At 44.4% G+C, this 19,851-nt stretch overlaps 1 protein-coding gene across 11 annotated transcripts in view; it reads left to right on the forward strand.

The window, feature by feature from the left end:
* ITPR1 (inositol 1,4,5-trisphosphate receptor type 1) overlaps nt 1-19,851 on the forward strand; it is a 404,888-nt gene that overhangs the window by 344,020 nt on the left and 41,017 nt on the right. For all 11 annotated transcript variants that reach the window (XM_014585765.2, XM_027769774.1, XM_014585767.2 and 8 more), the window contains 5 exons: nt 4,204-4,379; nt 8,552-8,716; nt 15,310-15,505; nt 17,470-17,562; nt 19,628-19,767. In XM_014585765.2, the coding sequence (XP_014441251.1) occupies nt 4,204-4,379; nt 8,552-8,716; nt 15,310-15,505; nt 17,470-17,562; nt 19,628-19,767 (770 nt within the window). The remainder of the gene's footprint in view (nt 1-4,203; nt 4,380-8,551; nt 8,717-15,309; nt 15,506-17,469; nt 17,563-19,627; nt 19,768-19,851) is intronic.

The raw sequence follows: 19,851 nt of genomic DNA on the forward strand, positions 1-19,851 counted from the left end.
ATAAAAAAGTTCTCTCATCATATAGTGATGAAATTTCTTGTAACAGATTGATAATCACTCTCAGATGGATTATTTTTTCTAAGACATATTGGGGACATTGTCTTTACTCACCGCTAACCATCTTCATAAATAGGGTTATATTAACCCTGTCTAGAACTAAGATCTGGTTTGTTAACCTGGAACTATTTCTTTGAGGTCGCTATTAGTTAGGATTTGTTGCATCCTAAAAATAGGTGTCTCTCTTGAATGTGTGCAATGGCCTTGTTGCACGTGCTGTTGTGGTTTTGTGACTTAGAAGGTTTGTAACTGCCAAGAACACCAGTGGCCTTAAAAGCTCCTTTTCAAATGTATCAGTTCAACCCCCTTTATTTCAGAACTGGTCAGTTACACAGTCTTCCAAGAGCATGAAACTCAGGCAGCTAACTGAATTTGTGAGCATTCAAGATAAAACAAGTACAGTTCTACTTTTTAAACTTTATTGAAATTTTCAAATGTATACACAAGTAGAAAGAACAGTAATGAACTGCCATCTACCTATCAACCTAGCTTTTACAAGTAACATATCTATTCCCCTAACTGTAGTTTCTGAAATATTTTTAAGAATTCTAGGAATCTTGTTCTTTTGTCCATAAATATTTCAGTATGCATCTGTAACTCACAAGGATGCTTTATTATTAATTAATTTATTTATTTATTTATTTGGAGAGGTTTTTGCTCTAGGGCATGTACACTCACCAGAAAGACAGAGAGAGACAGAGAGACAGAAAGCGAGAAATCACCCCCAGGGAAGATGGCCATGCCGCAATCCTTCCTCCTCCATTCTCCTCTCGGGACCTTGGGCATGCACACACACCCACCCAGCGTGAGTTTAAGCCACCGGGTCAGGTACTTAAACCGCGGTCGATGACAAGGGAGTCCAGCAACAGCCATTATATTAACTGCTGGTCCCAACTTTATAACATGTCTAATCACCATGACATTATTCTGTCTAACAAAGCTAACAGTGAATTCATAATAATCTACCCAAATTTAGATATTTTTTGTACCAAAGATGGCTTTCTAGAGTAGGTTTCTTTGGAAAGTTTTTTGTTGTTGTTGTTTTTAACATTGCTTTTATATTAATACAATGAAGAGACAGCAGGTTTTTATATTGGCCTCTTCAGGATTTGGGTACATACAGGGCACTGATTACATTATTATGTCAGGATGTTAAAGAGTCAGTTTAAGGGGCCAGCAGTTAGCATAATGGCTATGTTGTTGGACTCCCATGTAGTCAACCACGATTCGAGTACAGGACCCTGTGGCTTAAACTCACGCCAGGCGCACATGCGTTCATGCCCAAGATCCTGAGAGGAGAATGGAGGAGAAGGGATTGCAGTGTGGCCATCCCCCCTGGGGGTGATTTTTCACTTTCTGTCTCTCTGTCTCTCTCTGTCTCTCTGGCAAGTGCATGCACCCTATAGCAAAAACCTCTCCAAAAAAAAGAGAAAAAGAAAGTCAATTTAAAATGGTGATTAAACACTTCAAGAAATAAAATATAAGCCACAGGCTTGGAAAAAATGCTTACAAAACATAACTGACAGGAGGCTTACATTCAGAATACATAAAGAAATCTCACCAATCAATAATGTAGATTGTCCAGCTAACACATTGAGCAAAACATTTGAATGGACACTTCACCAAGAAGATACATGCATGGCCAGAAGCACATGAAAAGATACTCAACGTCACTAGTTATCCGGGAAATACACTTGAAACCACGACGTCATACCACTACAAACCCATCAGAAAGGCTAAAACTGAAAAGACCAACAGTACCAAGTACAGTGATGCTGTAGAACTTTCTAGTAGAAAGGCAAATTGGTATAGCTGCTTTGGAAAATAGTACAGTCATGGCTTATAAAGTTATATGTACACTTAGGATCTCACAATCTACACCCATGTATTTGCCAATAGAAATGAAAATACATCTGCTCCAAGATTTGTACTTGAATTGTCCGGATTAATTGTTGAATGGATAAATTGTAGTATATCCATACTATAGAACACTACTCAGCAATTTTCAAAAAATGAAATATCATATACATAATAACCCAGAAAATCTCCAACCTGCCAAGTGAAAGATGCCAACTTCAGAGAACTACCTACCAATATGATTCATTTTTTCCATTTTTTGAAAATTCTAGAAAATACAAAACTGTAGTGCTAGAAAGCAAATCGGTTGTAGCCTGAGAGTGTGGTTGGGCAGGATAGCAACTTCACAGAAGTACAAGGAAGCTTTTTAGGATGATGGCCTGTTCTATATCTTGATTGTGGTGATAGTTAACATATGGTAGTTACATGACTATATCAGCTGCCCGTTTTCACCAAATTGTACCCTTAAAAAGGGTGGATTTTTTAAAAAAAAATTTTACTTGAGGACAAGTGTGCTTACTGGCAAGAGAGAGAGAAGTAAAAAAGTACCGACCCCCATGGGGGATGGCCAAGCCTCAATCCCTTTTCTTCCACCTCTTCAGGATTTGGGGCATGTGTGCACACACACACACCTGGTATGTTTTTGAAGCCCGCAGGTCTAGGACTTAAACAGCATTGTCAGCCATGTGGGATCCAGCTAGCTTAACCCCTGTGCCACTGACTGGCCCTGAATTTTTTTTTAATGGTGGTGAAGAACCATAGACTCAGGAGACATGCAGTCCCCTGCCATTTACAGTGACCTTGGGCAACCCGAGAATCAGTTTCCTTTAAAGTGAAATAGAAGGGCTAGCAGGTGGCATGGTGGTTAAGGTGCTGGACTCTCACAGGGCTGATCTTGGTTCAAGTTCCAGACCTGGTGGCTTGTTTTCTCACTGTCTCTCTCTGTCTCTCTCTATCTCTCTGTCTGTCCCTCTCTGGTGAGCACACATGCCCTATAACAAATTTAAAAATAATAATAAATAAAATTAAATCTTTTTTTAAAAAACTAAAATGGAGATAATAGTATACCAACCATGTAGGTTGCTGAATAGGATTACATAAATGATCATCAATGAAAAGGGATTAATACAAGTCTAACAATTGTTAGCTACACACAAAGTGACATCCATGCCTCAAGAGCCACATTGTCTTGTATTTCTGAAAAGTTTCTGCTTTTCTTTGTGCTTTTCTTTTCAAAGGATGTGAAAAAGGAAGAGGTAAGTGGCTGGATTTGGGGGAACCATTTTTAAAGAGAAAATGAATCTCTGGAGTGTGAACTGAATGAACTAGGGCAGCCGGCACTTGTGAGAGCTGCAACCTGCAGAGCTGTCTCTCCCTGGCTGGTGCTGCAACCTCAGGAGTTCTGAAGAAGTGAAACTCCTTTATATAAGTGGCCTTAATCATGTAGTGCTGCTTGTTTACATCTGAAGGAGACTCAAAATGTGACAGCATTTGAAATAGGGGTGTTTTTTTTTTTAATGAGTGTTGTACAGAACTATATTTTTAGCCATGTTGGCTCATGTTACATAACCGAGCCGTCTCGTGGGACACTCTAAATAGAACTTGCAATAGCAAGAGATGACAGAAACTGGTATAAACTCTTTGACTACAAGGGTAATCTAATTGTAGGATGATGCTCATGATACGGAAGCTGCCTTCCTCCTTGCCTTGAAGAAATCTGATTCAGTCAGGGGACCTACAATTTTTCTTTGCATGCTCTTAATAGAAATGAAGTTTAAGCATCCAGTTCTTTCCCCTTTCCAAAGAGCTGAATGTGACGTGTGTGGGCTTCACATTCTGAACGGGGATTTGGTAAGTGCCCCCGGGCACCAAGTGCTTTCTTTAGGGAACCTGGATTCTGGTGAAAGAGATAAATAAACTGACCAGTAGCAAATAGGATCCCACAGGGATGACCAGAAGGTGCAGGGAACACAGAAGAGAAGGACACACCCAGTGGGTTTCTGTGAGGAGGAGGGTGATGAGAGAGACTTCATAGAAGAGGTGACATCTAAGCTAAGACCTCGAAAGCTTGGAGGAATTTCCCAGGCAGAAGGAGCATGTATGGAGGCTCGAACGTCAAAACACACTGATGTGACTGGTTGTGTCGGGGGCAGAGCTCAGGGTAAGAGTTGGAACAGATAAGGCCAGAGAGGTGATCGGAGAAAATGTATTATAATTAAGCCAGTTAGGGCCTATTGTCTTCACCCAGTGTAAATGCTGACCCACCAGAGTCCCGCTTTGTCCTTCCAGGAACACTGGAGCCACACTGGTCAGGACTCCTGTGGACAGCCATGCTGATCTCTCTGGCCATCGTCATCGCTCTCCCCAAGCCCCATGGCATCCGGGCCTTAATTGCTTCCACAATTCTGCGATTGATATTTTCAGTCGGGTTACAACCCACGTTGTTTCTTCTGGGAGCTTTCAATGTAAGTATCAGTGTCTTCATAGCCACTTCTTTGTGAGTAAACAGGAATACCTTCTGCTGTGATCCCCATATCATAATGGGTGCTTTCAGTCCAGAAAAAAATTTGTTTGGGTCAACTCTTAAGCTACAGGTGGGCATCTGATCCCCTACCTTCCCATGCTACTGTAAGCCTCTCAATGCATCATTGAGGCATCGACAATCTCATTTTTAAGGAATATCCCTCTCAGGAGTTAAGCAGAGTAACAGCAGGTGAAGTAGAAGTTAGTTTGGACCGTAGAGTCAGGCTTGTTGGGATAGGAGATCTTAGCCAGTCAGTCAAGTGATCAAATATTAACACAGCACCCATGTCTGGGGAGGGCCACATAGAAAACAGGGGAAAGGTGATAGGGTTGGTTCAAACAGAGATGGAGGAGGAGCAAGGTTACAAGAGAGTGAAGGTGGTTGTTTCAAAGTCACTGGTACCATCTGGAAATTGCTGTTTCACCACGGTTGAAGGATAGATGCCCGCTGCAGCTCTGAATTTCTTAGGAAGCAGGGACAGCTGATACAAGACCATGAATTGCAGAGGTTTCCTGGGGAAGGGAAGAAATTTTGAACATTTGTAGCACTGTAGGGATTTAAACATGCTTTCCAGAAGTTTCTGCCCAGAGCAATAAGGAAACTGAGGTCACTCTACAAAAATAGAAATGATAATTCAAAATAAGGTTAATACTGTAGTTTGGTACAAGTGTAAAAGGTCCCCAAATGGGTAATCAGATGGCAAAGGCAGCAAAGGCTTTAGGAGAAGAGAGGCTGAATCAAACCGACGAGGTCGGGGAGGAAGCAGGGTTGAACTTCAAGCATGGGCAAGATCTGGCCAGAAAACAGGATTGAGAAGAGCATCTTGACTCTTCAGGCCTGGTCACAGCACAGGGAAAGCCCTGGATGTCATCAAGAGACATAAAGGATGGGTCGTGTCTCGTGTGTGGGCGTGTAGTGATGTGGTGGGAATCGATCCTGTGCGAGTCACAGGCACTCCTGAATCTCAGGGCAAAACAGATGGGTTTCAGCCTTTAGGTTACATTTCCAGAGCATGTTCCAAGTTGATAGATGTCAGGTGAATAAAGCGTTTCATGGTCGAATCTAAACAGTAATGGTTTCTTTTTTCACTGTTGCATTTTTCAGAAACCGGAATATATTAATATGGATTACAAATCTCCAAGAAATAGAAATAGCCCGTTTATGTTCCCCAAACTTGCTTTTGTAAAGTATCGTTCAGGATTATTATTATTATTTTTTTAGTTTTATTTATTTCTTCCATGAGAGTCAGAGACAGAGAGAGACAGAGATACGCAGAGAGGAGACAGCACCCCCGACTGGGTCTTCACTCCGTGATTCACCTGGGTCATGAGCACGCACATTCCTGACGTACTCAGGGAGATCTCGGCACAGAAGCCCAGAACTCTCCCATGCAGGGCAGCTGTGCAGGGTACCTCACTGTCCAGCCCCTCTTGGGATTCATGTTGCCTAGAGTGTGTGTTGAGAAGCTCTGCTCCCGTTACTGGGAAGTGCCAGAAGTGCCTGTGACTGAAGAAATGATAGGTACAAAGAAGTATTTTCAAGAAAAGTGACTCCACAGTGGCCTGGAGTCCTATTCCAGGGAGAGGGACTGGAAGCAGGAGGCCATTCAAGGGTCCTGGTGATGCTTTCCATTAGGCGTGACAAGCCTGAGTCTTGGTCCTAGCAGAGAACAAAGGCCCAGATGTCAGAGAGGCAAAGGGCACAGTGACACGAAGCAGGCACAGAGTCAGTGCCTTACACCTGGTAGCTGCCTGGCCCGGGTCCTCTTCTTCCGGCAGAGAAGGCATTATTGTCTGGATCAGGTGAAGGAGGAAGCAGGCGTGACTCCATATTTTCAGTCATGCTTGACTTACTGAGAGAAGAGTAATGCAGCGAATTAAAATGAAGCTGGACCAAGCCCTAGTGTTCAGGGTAGAGAGATGTTTAAATTGTTGGCGTCTGGAGCTTGAGGTGGCAAGACATTGCTGGTAAATGTTGACTCTGGCATTTATAAATGCATGACCCGCATGGCACAGAGACATCAGTGTTGGAGAGAGGGACGCAGGTATTGCCTGCAACCAGAGGAAGCGATTTAGGAAGAAAGGAAGTAGAGACAACTCTTGCTATTTCGGATGTTGTCTTCTGCAAGCTGTCTGGTCTTTTCTTCTTTGGCCTTTAGATCATTACACATTATCACTTTGTTAACATAAATCAGTGAGGGGAAGACTCAACTTAGACGATTAATTAGTATTTATAATAGCATTATCTAGGGTGGGAAAGCCAAGCAGTCCTAGTACATAATTGTTTAGAGGGAATGTGAAAAAGAAACTCCCCCATGAAACATAAAGGAGAAGGAAGGACAGAGAAGTGGCAGAGATGCAGGAGCTGGGGGAGGAGGTCAGGGTGGTATCTGCAAGCCAAGCAGGAGAATGAGAAGGAGGATAGGGTGAGCCCTGTCCTGCTGCAGGGGCCGGGTTACATGCCAAGGGCAAATGGGGGGAGATTGTCGGGTGTGTCTGCAGAATCCCTTGGAGGCTTTACAAGGGCTGCTTGTGGGGCGGAGCAGGGCTGGAAGCCAGGTCTAAGACCAATCAAGCAGAGTGGGTAGGAAGTGGTGGCAGCCGGCTAGGGCCATGAGTAGATCCTTGCTAGTGCAGCAGTGTAGAAAACTAGGGCAACGTTAAGGGCAGAGCGGGTTCAAGTGCAGCAGCAGGTTGCTGTGTTGTGATGATGGTAGGAGTCGGGGCATATCTGAGGTCCTGTAATAGCAACCAGAGCATCATCTTCCCCTCCTCTCTCCCCCCACACCCTGTCAAGAATCCCATCAGTGTCGATCATCAAGAATCAGCGATACTTTGTTACCCTAGGCAGGACCCCACATTGGCAAAAGTTAGACTATGGGAAGTAACTGGCAGTTGAACGTTCAGCCTGCTCGAGAGAGCCCAAAGTCTGGGTGTTGGCTTCCTTGCTTATCTGATTGCTGAGCAGCTCACTTACACTGCCTGACCAGATTAACTGGCAGAGTTTCCTCGGTACCTGCGGCCAAGGGAGCTAGGGTAGCTGAAGATGGTTTTACCAGGTGTATCAGAAGGGCTTTCTCTTCAGCCCTCTCCTAGTTTAAGTTTTGCTGTCACACGTAGCTAGAGATGGACGTTTAGACTTGGGGTTTCCATCAAAGGTGATGCTATATTATACGTCAGAACCATTAGAACACCTGCAGAAGTGTTCAGAAGGTGTCAGAAGACCTAATCCATGCCAGCCTAAGCACATGAGAAAATGCAGTGTTGGACTTTGGCCAAGCTTTCAGGGTACCTGAATCTGGGGGCTCAGACAGTGCATCAGGTCCACTGTTAGGTTCTCTCAGTGGGAAAGAACAGAGTTGTCTTTTGCTGCATCCCAGGGAAGAACTCAGTGGATGGCATTGGCTCCATTTGGTCCTGCGTCTATCCCTGACCCAGTCTCTCTAGCCAGGGAATACAGTATTATGATTGGCCAGGATGGAGTCCCACTTAGAACTCTCAAGGTCTGATACTTGGGGAGGGGCGAATCTAAAGAAAAGTTGGAAATGGTTCTCATAAGAGAAGGCAGGGGACTCGAACTCATCCTAAAGTCCCTTACTTCCCCACCTCCCCAAGAAAATGCTCATTTTCCCTGTGAATTTAGGAGCAATGGAAGATAAGAGCTGGCTGCTTCTCATTAAATAAACCCTGGAGTATCTAGAATGTAACAAATTCAAACAGTGCTTTTAATCATGCTGATCACAGGGTTTGTGGATTGAGGTGACTTCTGTGTTTGACTAACTCATGTAAACGAATGTTAGAAATGATTCATATCTCGTCCTGAAAATCATAATCTCAGTATGTGTTAATCTTGTTTTTGCCATATACAAATGCTACTTGATTACTGTTGCGCACCAAGTTATTTGATTACCACAGAATCTGCCATATGCCTGAAAAGCAAACTAACAAAATGACTTCTGTCCCCTCACCCCCCAAACAGTCCTTGGCGGGTTTGGTGGGCACTTGGTGCGAAAGGAAGGGTTCGTTTGAACATGGCTTCTGAGAAGCTCCCTCAGCTCTCACAAAGAGTTTGACACCATCCACGATCTCTGACTGTCTCTGTCATTGCTCTCAGGTCTGCAACAAAATCATCTTTCTGATGAGCTTTGTGGGCAACTGTGGAACATTCACAAGAGGCTACCGAGCCATGGTTCTGGACGTTGAGTTCCTCTATCATTTGCTGTATCTGCTGATCTGCGCCATGGGGCTCTTTGTCCATGAGTTCTTCTACAGTTTGCTGGTGAGTACCCAGTCCACGTAGAGACCAGGAGAGCATCCTGTGTCCTCTCATCACAGACCCTTCCTTTCAATAGTGATGCGTGTGCCTGGTCCCACGAGGTCAGGGCCCCAGGGTAGGTAGCTTATGTGAGGACCCTGAGAGGAAAGCCACACAGGTCACTGGTGGCTCTCACGAGTCCAGAGAGGGTTCAGTCGCACTTTGTGCCATGCCGAGCAGGTCGACTCTGGTACTTCTCAGAAATGAAAGATGCCTACAGGGCTGGTTCAGGAGATGTTTCCTCTACACGCACTATGGTTTTTCTTTGTTTCTAAGACTAGCCACCACAGACCAAAGAGAATGTTACTGACACCATCATCCAAGATCCTGATGGGATCCATTTTTGTGAGAACCTGTAATGACCGTAAGAGGTGAAGCTGTTTTCAAAGTCCTAAGAGCCATGATAATGAACTCTGTAGATTTATTGGTCTAGAGACCATTGTGGTAGAAGTTCCTTTGTTCCCATCTGAGCCAAGTGTTTAATATCTTCACAGTTTATAAAATGATCTGATTGTGTCACCTTCCTGACCAGGCTTTTAAATTACAGATGAAATAACTGCTTACTCTCCTGTTGTTTGAGAGAATCTAGACCTGTAGACTTAAAGATAAGAAACCATTTCCTTGTATCTACATAAATTGACAGGAAGCATAACATTGACCTATCTGCAAACAAAACCATAAAGGGACTAGAACTAATAAAATGTTTGTGAGAATGAAAAATGATCAAGGCCCGAGTGTTGACTTAAAAAGAGGGATAGAAGGCCAGCAGGTAGAGTAGTGGTTCTATCGCTGGACTCCCACACGGCTGACCGTAGTTTGAGTCCCAAACCCAGCAGCTTGAAACTCATGCTGGGTATGTGTGCATGCATGCCCCAAACCCCAAGAGGAGAATGGAGGAGAAGGGCATGTTGTACGACCATCCCCCCTGGGGGGGGGTGGTTTCTCAATTTTTCTCTGTGTCTACAGTGAGTGCATGTGCCTATAACAAAAACCTCTTTTAAAAAAAATTAAAAGAGGGATGGAGTTGCAGAAGACATCACAAGAAAAGCTCTTTAGGGAGATGCTATCCATCTGCTTCCTGAGCTGGTTACTTAGTCACCCTATGCCTCAGTTTCCCCATCTACAAAGTGAACATAAATATCTCCCTCACAGAGCTGCCATGGGAGTTCTATACAGCTGTTCATGTCAAGGTCTTAGAATAGCCCCACCATATGCTCGTTAGCTATTATTCTTGTCTTTGTCACTCTATATTCCCTCCCATCTAAAACACCATAAAGAATTCACTGTTCAGATCACCAGGATTAGCTCATTCCATTAGTGGTAGATGTTGGCAGGCTAAAGAGAATGGATTATTTTCCCTCATTTTAAAATAGCTCTGGCTAGACTTTGAGGTTTTAGGCAAAGAGGCCTCAGGATACGCTTGAGATTGCCATTATGTGGCCTATTTTGGTCACTGTATCAGAAGTCATCAGAGCCCTGTGTCTATTTCTGATCCTTTTTGTCTCATGCAATAATGTCCCTGGAGGTTGTGGTTTCTGAGTCGAGAAGACCCACACCTGCCGTTCTAACCAAGCCCTGTCCTCCCTCAGCAGGGAGGAGAGCTCAATTGGTGGTCTGTCTGTCTGTCTCTCTCATTCTCTCTCATCCCTGCCAACTGGTCTACCAAGTGACAGGAAATTCCCCTGTGGATGCTGCTGTGTCTCCCTGGTAGAGATTTTGACCTTTCCGCAGTCATCTGACTTCACTTCCTCTCTGTTCATTGGGTCCCTTTGTTAGGTATTTGCAATGCAACCAGAGCCAGCGCTGTCCTACGGCAGTGAAGTGCACACAGCACCTGCCCTCACAGCCTCCCAGGCTAGAAAGCAGTGGTTACGACTATTTACTCAGTGTTCACTGCACCCTCTTCCCCTGCTCTCTCAAAACTACCATTGAGGTAGATGATATCACCAACTTACAGCTGAGGAAACTGAGGCTTGATGAGATGAGGTGTCTTGCCCAGAGTTACACAGTAAATGGCCGAGAGAGAAATGCACCTCAACGCTGTGGGTTTCCAGGTCGACACAGTGTTTCATCTGAGCAGGTGGAAAGGCCCCTGCTTCCATGAAAGTGCTATGGCACATTGCAGTTCGTATTCTTGCTTTCAAAGCCCTAACCTGTCACAGAAGGGTAAGAGGAACTCAGAGCTTCTGGTGGTGGTACATGAACTCAGCTCACTTTCAGAAAAACGTAATCAGATCAAACTAGCTTGCGTCTGGATGCCTCTTGTGTGCTTCTGGGGGTTTTCTAAGCCGTCTGGGCCTTGACTTGTCTGTGGCCTCAAGTGATGTGTTCCTTTTGGTGTCAAAAGCAGTACGGAATGTGTCTGGTGTGAACCACAGACAAAATACCGAAAACTGTCCAAGTGATTCCACAATAAAAACCCTACAACCAAAAGAAATCAGGCAGCCTGAAGAGAGACCTCCAGCAGGGAAAACCTACGTCTTCTTGGGTTGCAAAGGCTGTCTCCATGGCAGCAGGCCAGGAGGCAGGGTGGGTAATCTAGTGGCCCAGTTAGAGTGCTGTGGCTTTCAAAGACTGTCTGGACCTGGTCTTTGAGCCTGCATTAAAGTTGCGTCCTTAGATAAATATTAATACATGGCAATGAAAATGCACAAAGATCATTAGCAGGCAGTTAACAAAAGGAGAAATCCAGATGGTCAGTAAACGTGGGAAAATGTTTATCCTTGCTGCTAAAAAGACATGCTAATTTAAATGGCAGCATGGTTCTGTTTTACCTGTGGTATTAGGCCAGGTCACAAAGTGCAATCACGCCCAGTGCTGGTGAGGGAGGAGTAGAAAGGCATCGGTCTTGACGAGTGGTAAGTATACACCGATAGAACCTTTCTGGAAAGCAGCAGACTACATGTTTCTATATAACATTTGACCCAGAGATTTCATTTCTGAAAATTCTCCATAAAGAAATATCTAGGGACCAGCAGTTAGCATAATGGCTATGTCGCTGGACTCCCACGTAGTTGACTGTGGTTCGAGTCCCGGATCCGGTGGCTTAAACTCGCACCGGGCACATGTGCGTGCATGCCCAAGATCCTGAGAGGAGAAGGGATTGCCTCGTGGCCATCCTCCTGGGGGGTGATTTCTCGCTTTCTGTCTCTGTCTTTCTGGAGAGCGCACACGCCCTATAGCAAAAACCTCTCCAAAAAAAAAAAAAAAAAAAAAAAGAAAAAACAGAAATATCTAGTCAAGTCTATATGAAGTTTAATTCAGAGATACTTATCACAGCGTTATTTATAATGGCATATAATTGAAAATGTACTGACTGTTAAAAAAATAAGACCAGCAGGTGATATATGGGGGTTATGATCCTAGATCCCACATGGCCAGCTGCGTGGCTCGAATCCTGGACCCAGCAGCTAGAAAATCACACTGGGTTCATGAGTATGCATGAACCTGAGAAGAGACTAGAGGAGAAGCGTTTATGGCATGCCTATCCCCTCAGGGGGTGATGTCTCACTTTCCCCATCTTTCTCTTCTGTCTCTTTCTGTCTTTCTCTGTCTCTCTCTGGTGAGTGCATGCACCCAATAGCAAAAACCTTTTAAAAAAATTGATGTGGGAACCAGCAGTTAGTGTAATGGCTGTCGTTGGATTCCCACGTAGTCGACCGCGGTTCGCGTCCCGGACCCCGTGGCTTAAAACTCACGCCGGGCGCGTGTGCGTGCGTGCCCGCCCAAGATCCCGAGAGGAGAATGGAGGAGAAGGGATTGCGGCGTGACCATCCCCTCTGGGGGGTGATTTCTCGCTTTCTGTCTCTCTGTCTCTGTCTGTCTGGTGAGCGCACGCGCCCTATAGCGAAAACCTCTCAAAAAAAAAATATTGATGTTAGTTATTTTGTTAATACAAAGAAATACTAGGTAATCATAATGACATGAAATCGTTCGTGATTGCCCAGTGAAAAAGGCTGGCTATATGCCAGTATTATGGCATAATATTTTTGTAAAAATATGAATATGTGTTACATTTGTTAAAGCAAGAAGGAAATTACTTGTAGAGTAGATGACTGTAGATGGTGACATTTTTAGGGATTTTTTTTCCCCCGGTGAGTTCTTCCGTGTTTTCCGAGTTTTCTCCATTGAACATATGTAATTTTTCATTAGAATACAGCTTTTACTTCAAATAAATATACATGTTAATTATTTTAAAACCAGAATTATATATGAGTGAAGAAAAAAAGAGTATTGGCCATTTCAGTGATTTAGGGGCTATATAATCTCTATGGCTCTTCACCATAGAAAACAAGTAGCCTTTGTTATCTGAAATTGCTTACATACTGCTTCATATTGAATTGCTGGAAAATATTTAATCAACATTAATAGCAACACCTAGCCTTTTGAACTCTCATATTGACTAAGTGCCTCTTCCTTCTTTCCTTTTACGTATCCTACTTTACTGAGAACCCTTCATAGAACTAGTCTCAGGACAGATTGGTGTTAGGGAGGCAGAAAAGCTAATTGACCAGAAAATTACCTCAGACAGAAAAGCCTAAATTAGAAAGGACTCAGAGATCAACTAGTTTAGTCCACTTATTTCACAGATGAGGTAACTAAGGTCCAGAGAGGCTAGATGGCTTGATCAGCATCTTGCAACAAATTAAAAGCAGAGTTAGGAATTCAGACGAACCTTTCTCTGCCTGACAGACTTCAAGTATAGTCATGCCTCAGAGCCACACTAGAGGTCAAACCTTTGGAGTGGATCAGATGTCAACTGAGAAGCCATATTAAAAACTAGCTCCTGGGGTTAGCCTGTTGCCTAGTGGTTAAAGCAGCTGGATCTCAGATGACTGACTGTATGGTTTGAGTCCTAGACCCAGTGACTTGAAAAGCAGACTAGGCGTGTATATGTGTGCATGTGTGTGTGTGTGCGCGTGCGTGCATGCTTACATGTATGCACGCATGCATGCATGCTCAAAATCTCAAAATAAGGGAGAGATAGTGGAGATGGGATCATGGTGTGACCATCCCCCATGGGAGGGGGTTGCTTTCTCACACTCTATCTCTGGTTCTCTCCAGTGAGAGCATGCACCCTCTGTAAAATTAAGAAAAATATAAATGATGAAACTAGCCTCTCAGTCTGAGAGTAAACCAGGGAGCCCTGGTCTCCTGTCCCTCCCACCATCCCCAAGCCAAGTATCTGCGACTATACTTCTTAGAAAACTAGCCATTACCTTCCCACACCTACAAGGAGAGTTCAAAAAGGTCATGAAGAAAACTGAAATTTAAGTACAAGTTTATTTTGGTGGGAAAAAAAAAAAAGGTGAAAGCCATGCATAGTTTTTTCATAATAAGCATTTTTCGTTTCATTTCATTTTTCATGAACCTCTTACCTGACCCCCTTACCTGCAGGGATCCACCATTTCTCATGAAGCCAGCCTCTCACAAAGAGCAGCTTTCTCAGCAGAGAACAAGCCTAGATAGTGGACACACTGGGAACTGTAGGGGACTTACCCACACAGGGGAGTGTAGGAAGGCAGTGGTCCCCAGCCTTCCCAGCACCACAGACCAACCTCGTGGAAGACAATCCCTCTACAGACTGGGAAGGGTGGCAGGGGGCATTGGTCCTGGGATGACCCAAGTGTACCACATCCATTATGCACTCCATTTTTCCCACTTCCACGTTGCAATGTACAGTAGAACAGCCATGCAGCAGTAGGGTTCATGCTCCCATGAAAATCTTATACCACTGCTGTCCTACAGGAGGCAGAGTCCAGGTGGCAGTGCTAGTGAGGAGGACTGGTTACACACACAGGTGAAGCCCACCGCCCACTACCCACTGTACAACTCAGCAGACCAACACCGGTCCATGTCCTGGGCATTGGAAACCCCTGTCGTAAGGGTTTAGGCTTCCTGGTGTTTTACCACCACTCATGTCCCTGCCACATACTAGCTGTGTGACCTTGCATAGTCTCCTCCTCAGGAAATTAGTAAGTACCATCTATTGTACCTTCTCAGCATAGAAGTAGGTGCCACATAGACGTTGTTCATGTGTTCTTCACGGTAACTCTGTCCTTTAGTCCGCAAATGGAGAAACTGAAGCTCAGAGTGAACGGAGGAAACACCTAGCCCGAGATCACAGTGTTGGCAAGCAGCTGAGCTCAATCTGAACCTAAGTTCAGAAGGGCAAGGACCAGACTGCACAGCTGGCCCTTCTCAGAAACTCGTCATACTTTCTGAACAGATGTATGCAGATCACCTTCCTCTCCCTCAAGCTCTGAAACTCCGTGGTAAAGCCATGAATTTTCTCTGTTTCCAGGACCCCTCCACTGTGTCACTCAGCGTTGCTACTGTTCACGCCCCCCTTCTGTGTTTATCTACCCTCATTTTTCCCATCTCAGGTTTCACTGTTGAGAAAAGCAACACGTTCAGTTTTCAGATCACAGTATAATGCTTTGGGGTTTCCAAAGGGTGACGCTTTGTAAACCAAGTTTTTTATTATGGGATGTTAGTATACATCTAATAGTAGAGGTTCCTAAAATTGTTTTATCATCTTCTTTTTTTCTTTCAAGCTTTTTGATTTAGTGTACAGAGAAGAGACTTTGCTTAATGTCATTAAAAGTGTCACTCGCAACGGACGGTCCATCATCCTGACAGCAGTTCTGGCTCTGATCCTGGTTTACTTGTTCTCAATAGTGGGCTATCTTTTCTTCAAGGATGATTTTATCTTGGAAGTGGATAGATTGCCCAATGAAACTGCTCTCCCAGGTGGGTTTGGGGGTCTTCTCATCTTTTCTAATGTTTAAAGAATATTTCCTGATTATAGCAGAACTAGAGAAAAAGGTGGCTTCGACAATGTAATTGTCTTCCTATGTGTCTCCCTGGCACACACAGTAGGAATTTTGAATATCACACTTGGTTCTCACTTATTCAAAAGACTGTGTGTGTGTATGTGTGTGTGTGTGTGTGTGTGTGTGTGTGTGTGTGTGTGTGTTTTATACACCCATATATATTGGGTTGTCAGGAAACGCATGCATTTTGACATAGAAAAACGCATCATGACTTTTTTGGACAACCTAAGATATATGAGATATTATATATATATATGTATATGTTCCAGTGCTAAGGGTGAGTAGCCACACTTTAGATTTAATGTATTCGCTAAATCATATTTTAAACCAGCACAACTTCGACAGAAATCAATTTGACCATGTATATTGAGAGCTCAGCAGCATGTCTTTGACTTAGCAAATCTACTTCTAGGAATTTATACTTACAGAACAACCTGCCAACAGTACGTACCAAAACAGACATCTCTGGGAGAAGGTTCACACTCGTGAACCTTGTGTGAAGTAGGAAGCAATCTAAATGGAAGGGGTGTTTCATTAGATTATGTATCTCCAGGGGGTGGAATACCCTGCACATTGGGTACATTCTTGTTAACCTTCATGAAGAAACACACTCAAGATAAAATCAGACATGACAGAAGAACAACTACGATAGGATACATGTCTGTGAGGGGACTTCAGAAAGTTCATGGAAAAGAATTAAAGGACAAATTTTGTGTGAAAAAAATTTAAAAAAGATGACATCCATGTGTAATGCTTTTTGTTTTTTCAAGTGTTTTTGCCATAGGGCATGTGCAGTTACCAGAGAGAGACGGAAAGAGGGCAAGTGAGAAATCACCCCCAGGGGGATGACCATGCCGCAATTCCTTCGTCTCCGGTCTCCTCTTGGAATTTTGGGCGCACACACACACATATGCCTGGCATGATTTTCAAGCTGCCCGGTCTAGGACTTGAACTGCAATCAGCTATGTAGGAGTCTAGCCTTAACTACCATGTCACCTGCTGGCTCAGCATAGTTTTTTAATAATATGCATTTCCCATGAATTGTTTTGAAGATTCCCCTCACATATTTACAAATTTAAATACTCACAAATGTCTTTTAAAATATGGATGAATAAACCTCTATACTGTTAGCAGTGGCTATCTCTGGAGTTTTTTTTGTTTTTGTTTTTGTTTTTTACAATTCATAGATTTTACAATGACCTCCTGTTACTTTTTTTTATATCTAGCAAGGACAGAAGAGATTTCCAAAGTTGAAAATGAAAGGAAATGATTGTATATTTGAGTGAAACCCAAGTGCTCCTTCTCTCAATTAAAATACTGGCCCTACTTAGTGAGATGGTACTGGTTTTTCCTCAGGAGGCCAGGCACCTTGAGTCTACAGCACACACTGGGATTGTTGTGACAGGCTAGCCAGCAGCCCTCCCCTGTGCTCTGTCCTTGGCTTGTAATTCAGCCTCCAAGTTGACACTAAGTGGCATTTACTGCCAAGCATTGTAGGGTTCCTAACTAGACTGGGCTGGACCCTGGGTTTCCACTAATGCCTGCTGATGCTTCTAGTGCAGACTTGGAATAAATCTTGCTGCCGTCTGCACGTCCCATAGTATTTGTCTAAGAGTTTCAGCTGTTTGTCTTTAAAGTTGGAGAGGTGCTATTTAAGTGCGATATTTCTAGTAAGCCTACAGGAATTGACATTTTTGGCTTTTTTCCCATCCAGATCACCAAATGAAAGTGTAAATTGCATCTCTGCTTTGAATTTATATGCAGGATTGTAGAGTGTTATTTATGTAAAGAATTGTTTAATCAGCCGTGAATTGGGGACTTCAAACATTTTAACCATATGCTGCCAGACTGTGCATCAGAAAATTTCCTTCTCTCTCCCAGAAACCAGCGAAAGTATGGCGGCCGATTTCCTGTACCCTGATGTGTGTAGGGTGGAAACTGGGGAGAACTGTTCTTCTCCTGCTCCCAAGGAAGGTAGGACCTCCTAGCCTTAAGCCCCTCGTTTCCATCAAACTCCTCCAGAGGCTGAGACATACAGGTGGTACTGGAAAAAAAGCAGAGCAAATTTATGGGCCAGTCCGAAAGGAGAAAGGCTGGGAGAGGGGAAGGAGATGAAGGGAAAAGAAGGCCGTAAATGAAGGAAGGATCGGATGGAGTCGCTGGTATTAACTGAGTGCTCGCTGTTGACCGGGGCTGTGTTGTGCTCTAAGAAACAGTAAGGTGGTGGAGGTGGCAGGCAGGCAAATAATGTGATTGCTGGGGAGTGTGTGTGTGACACGCTGGGCTAAAGGCCGAATGCGGGAGATAGGCAGCCCGCTAACTGTGAGCTAAGGGCATCACCAAGGAGGTGAAATCCAAACTAAAATAGGAGACTCCTGGGCAAAGGAGGAGGGGTAGGCACTTCAGGTAGAGGGACTAGCATATCTAGAGGCATAAAGGTAAGGTCCAGCCATCATCGTATGTGTTAATAGATGCTGAGGCATCCACAGGCTGAGGCCACATGGGAGACCTGGGTTTGATTACCCACTCTTCCTAAAAAGCTGGGCCTTGGGCTCATACCTATAGTCCCAGCTGCTTGGGAGGTTGAGGCAGGAGGATCATGACTTAGCGAGACCCTGTCTAACATGCATGCTGGGGGACCAGCAGTTAGCATAATGGCTATGTTGCTGGACTCCCACGTAGTCGACCGCAGTTCCAGTCCTGTACCCAATGGCTTAAACTCATGCTGGGCACGTGTGCATGTGTGCCCAAAATCCCAAGAGGAGAATGGAGGAGAGGGGATTGTGGCATGGCCTCCGCACCTGGGGGGGTGATTTCTCACTTTCTGTCTCTCTTTCTGGTGAGCGCCCTATAGCAAAAAAAAAAAAAAAAATCCCTCCCCAAAAAAAGAAAAAAAAAATAACATGCATGTTCACATGTACATATGAGGTCTTCATATTGTGAAAATAATATGCATGGATTGCAGTGTTATTATTATTATTTTGGAGAGATTTTTGCTATAGGGCGTGTGTACTTGCCAGAAAGACAGAGAGAGACAGAAAGCGAGAAATCATCACACACACCCCCAGAGGAGATGACTACACTGCAATCCCTTCTCATCCATCCTCCTCTCAGGATCTTGGGCACACACCACACACGCCTGGCATGAGTTTAAGCCATTGGGTCTGAGACTTGAACTGTGGTTGACTACATGGGAGTCCAGCAACATAGCCATTATGCCAACTGCTGGTCCCAGGTTTTAATATTTTTTTTACACCAAAATAAACTACTTTAGTTGCATTTTCCCCCAAACTTTTAAAATTCTCCTTGTTTATAAGCTTAAAGGTGAAATATAGCAAATTTGGGGAGCTTATGATTATGAGGAAGAAGAATAACCAGAAATGATGCCAGAGATAGATGTAGAGAGCCAGAAGATGAAGGGTCTTATACGTCAAAGTAAGGAGGTTAAACTTCATCCAAAGGTGACTGGGATTTGTTGAAACGGGAGTGATAACATGAGATCTGTGTTTTAGTAGTTGGAGAAAGGAACAGTGGGCAGGAAGGCCTGGCTCTTCCCCCCACAATGAGTAGGAATGAACAGTGTCCAGAGGAGACCCAGATATCAGAAGGCCTGCTGACGGTCACTGGATTTAGTCCTTGCCATGTTCCCAGTAGGGAGCCTGGGTCTTGTGGCCTTCCCATCGGACAGACAAGATGTCTGTGGCTCAGAGTGGTTAAGCAACTTACCTGAAATCAAAGGGCTATTCGCAGCTGAGTCTAGAGTATAAAATCTGAAAAGGAGAAGGGTTGTTCCGGATTTACTAGAGAGAGGGCAGTACTGACACGGCTTGAGACAGGAGCAGGGGTGTTCGCGGTGAGGACAGCTCTACCCCAGGCGACCGTAGCTTTGGAAGGGAGGTAATTGACTCTCGGTTCCTTGGGTTTCGTTTTTCTTGGGCCTGTCACTTGGTGAGATGACATTCGGGGAACATAATTTCAAAATCACGGTATGGCTGTCCCCCTCACGTTCTCAATCTGCTGTTCCTTGCCGCGTCCGCAGAGCTGGTCCCTGCAGAGGAAACGGAACAGGATAAAGAGCACACATGTGAGACGCTGCTGATGTGCATCGTTACTGTACTGAGTCACGGGCTGCGAAGCGGGGGCGGAGTAGGAGATGTGCTCAGGAAGCCGTCCAAAGAGGTACATTCATCCCCAGGGGAAGGAAGGGCAGGGGGCGGGCGGGGGTGGGTGCGAGAGCTCCAGGCGGTGGTGTTGAGTGTAAAC

This window comes from Tupaia chinensis, unplaced genomic scaffold (assembly GCF_000334495.1).
Source record: "Tupaia chinensis unplaced genomic scaffold, TupChi_1.0 Scaffold000089_1, whole genome shotgun sequence".
Classification (NCBI taxonomy): Eukaryota; Metazoa; Chordata; class Mammalia; order Scandentia; family Tupaiidae; genus Tupaia; species Tupaia belangeri.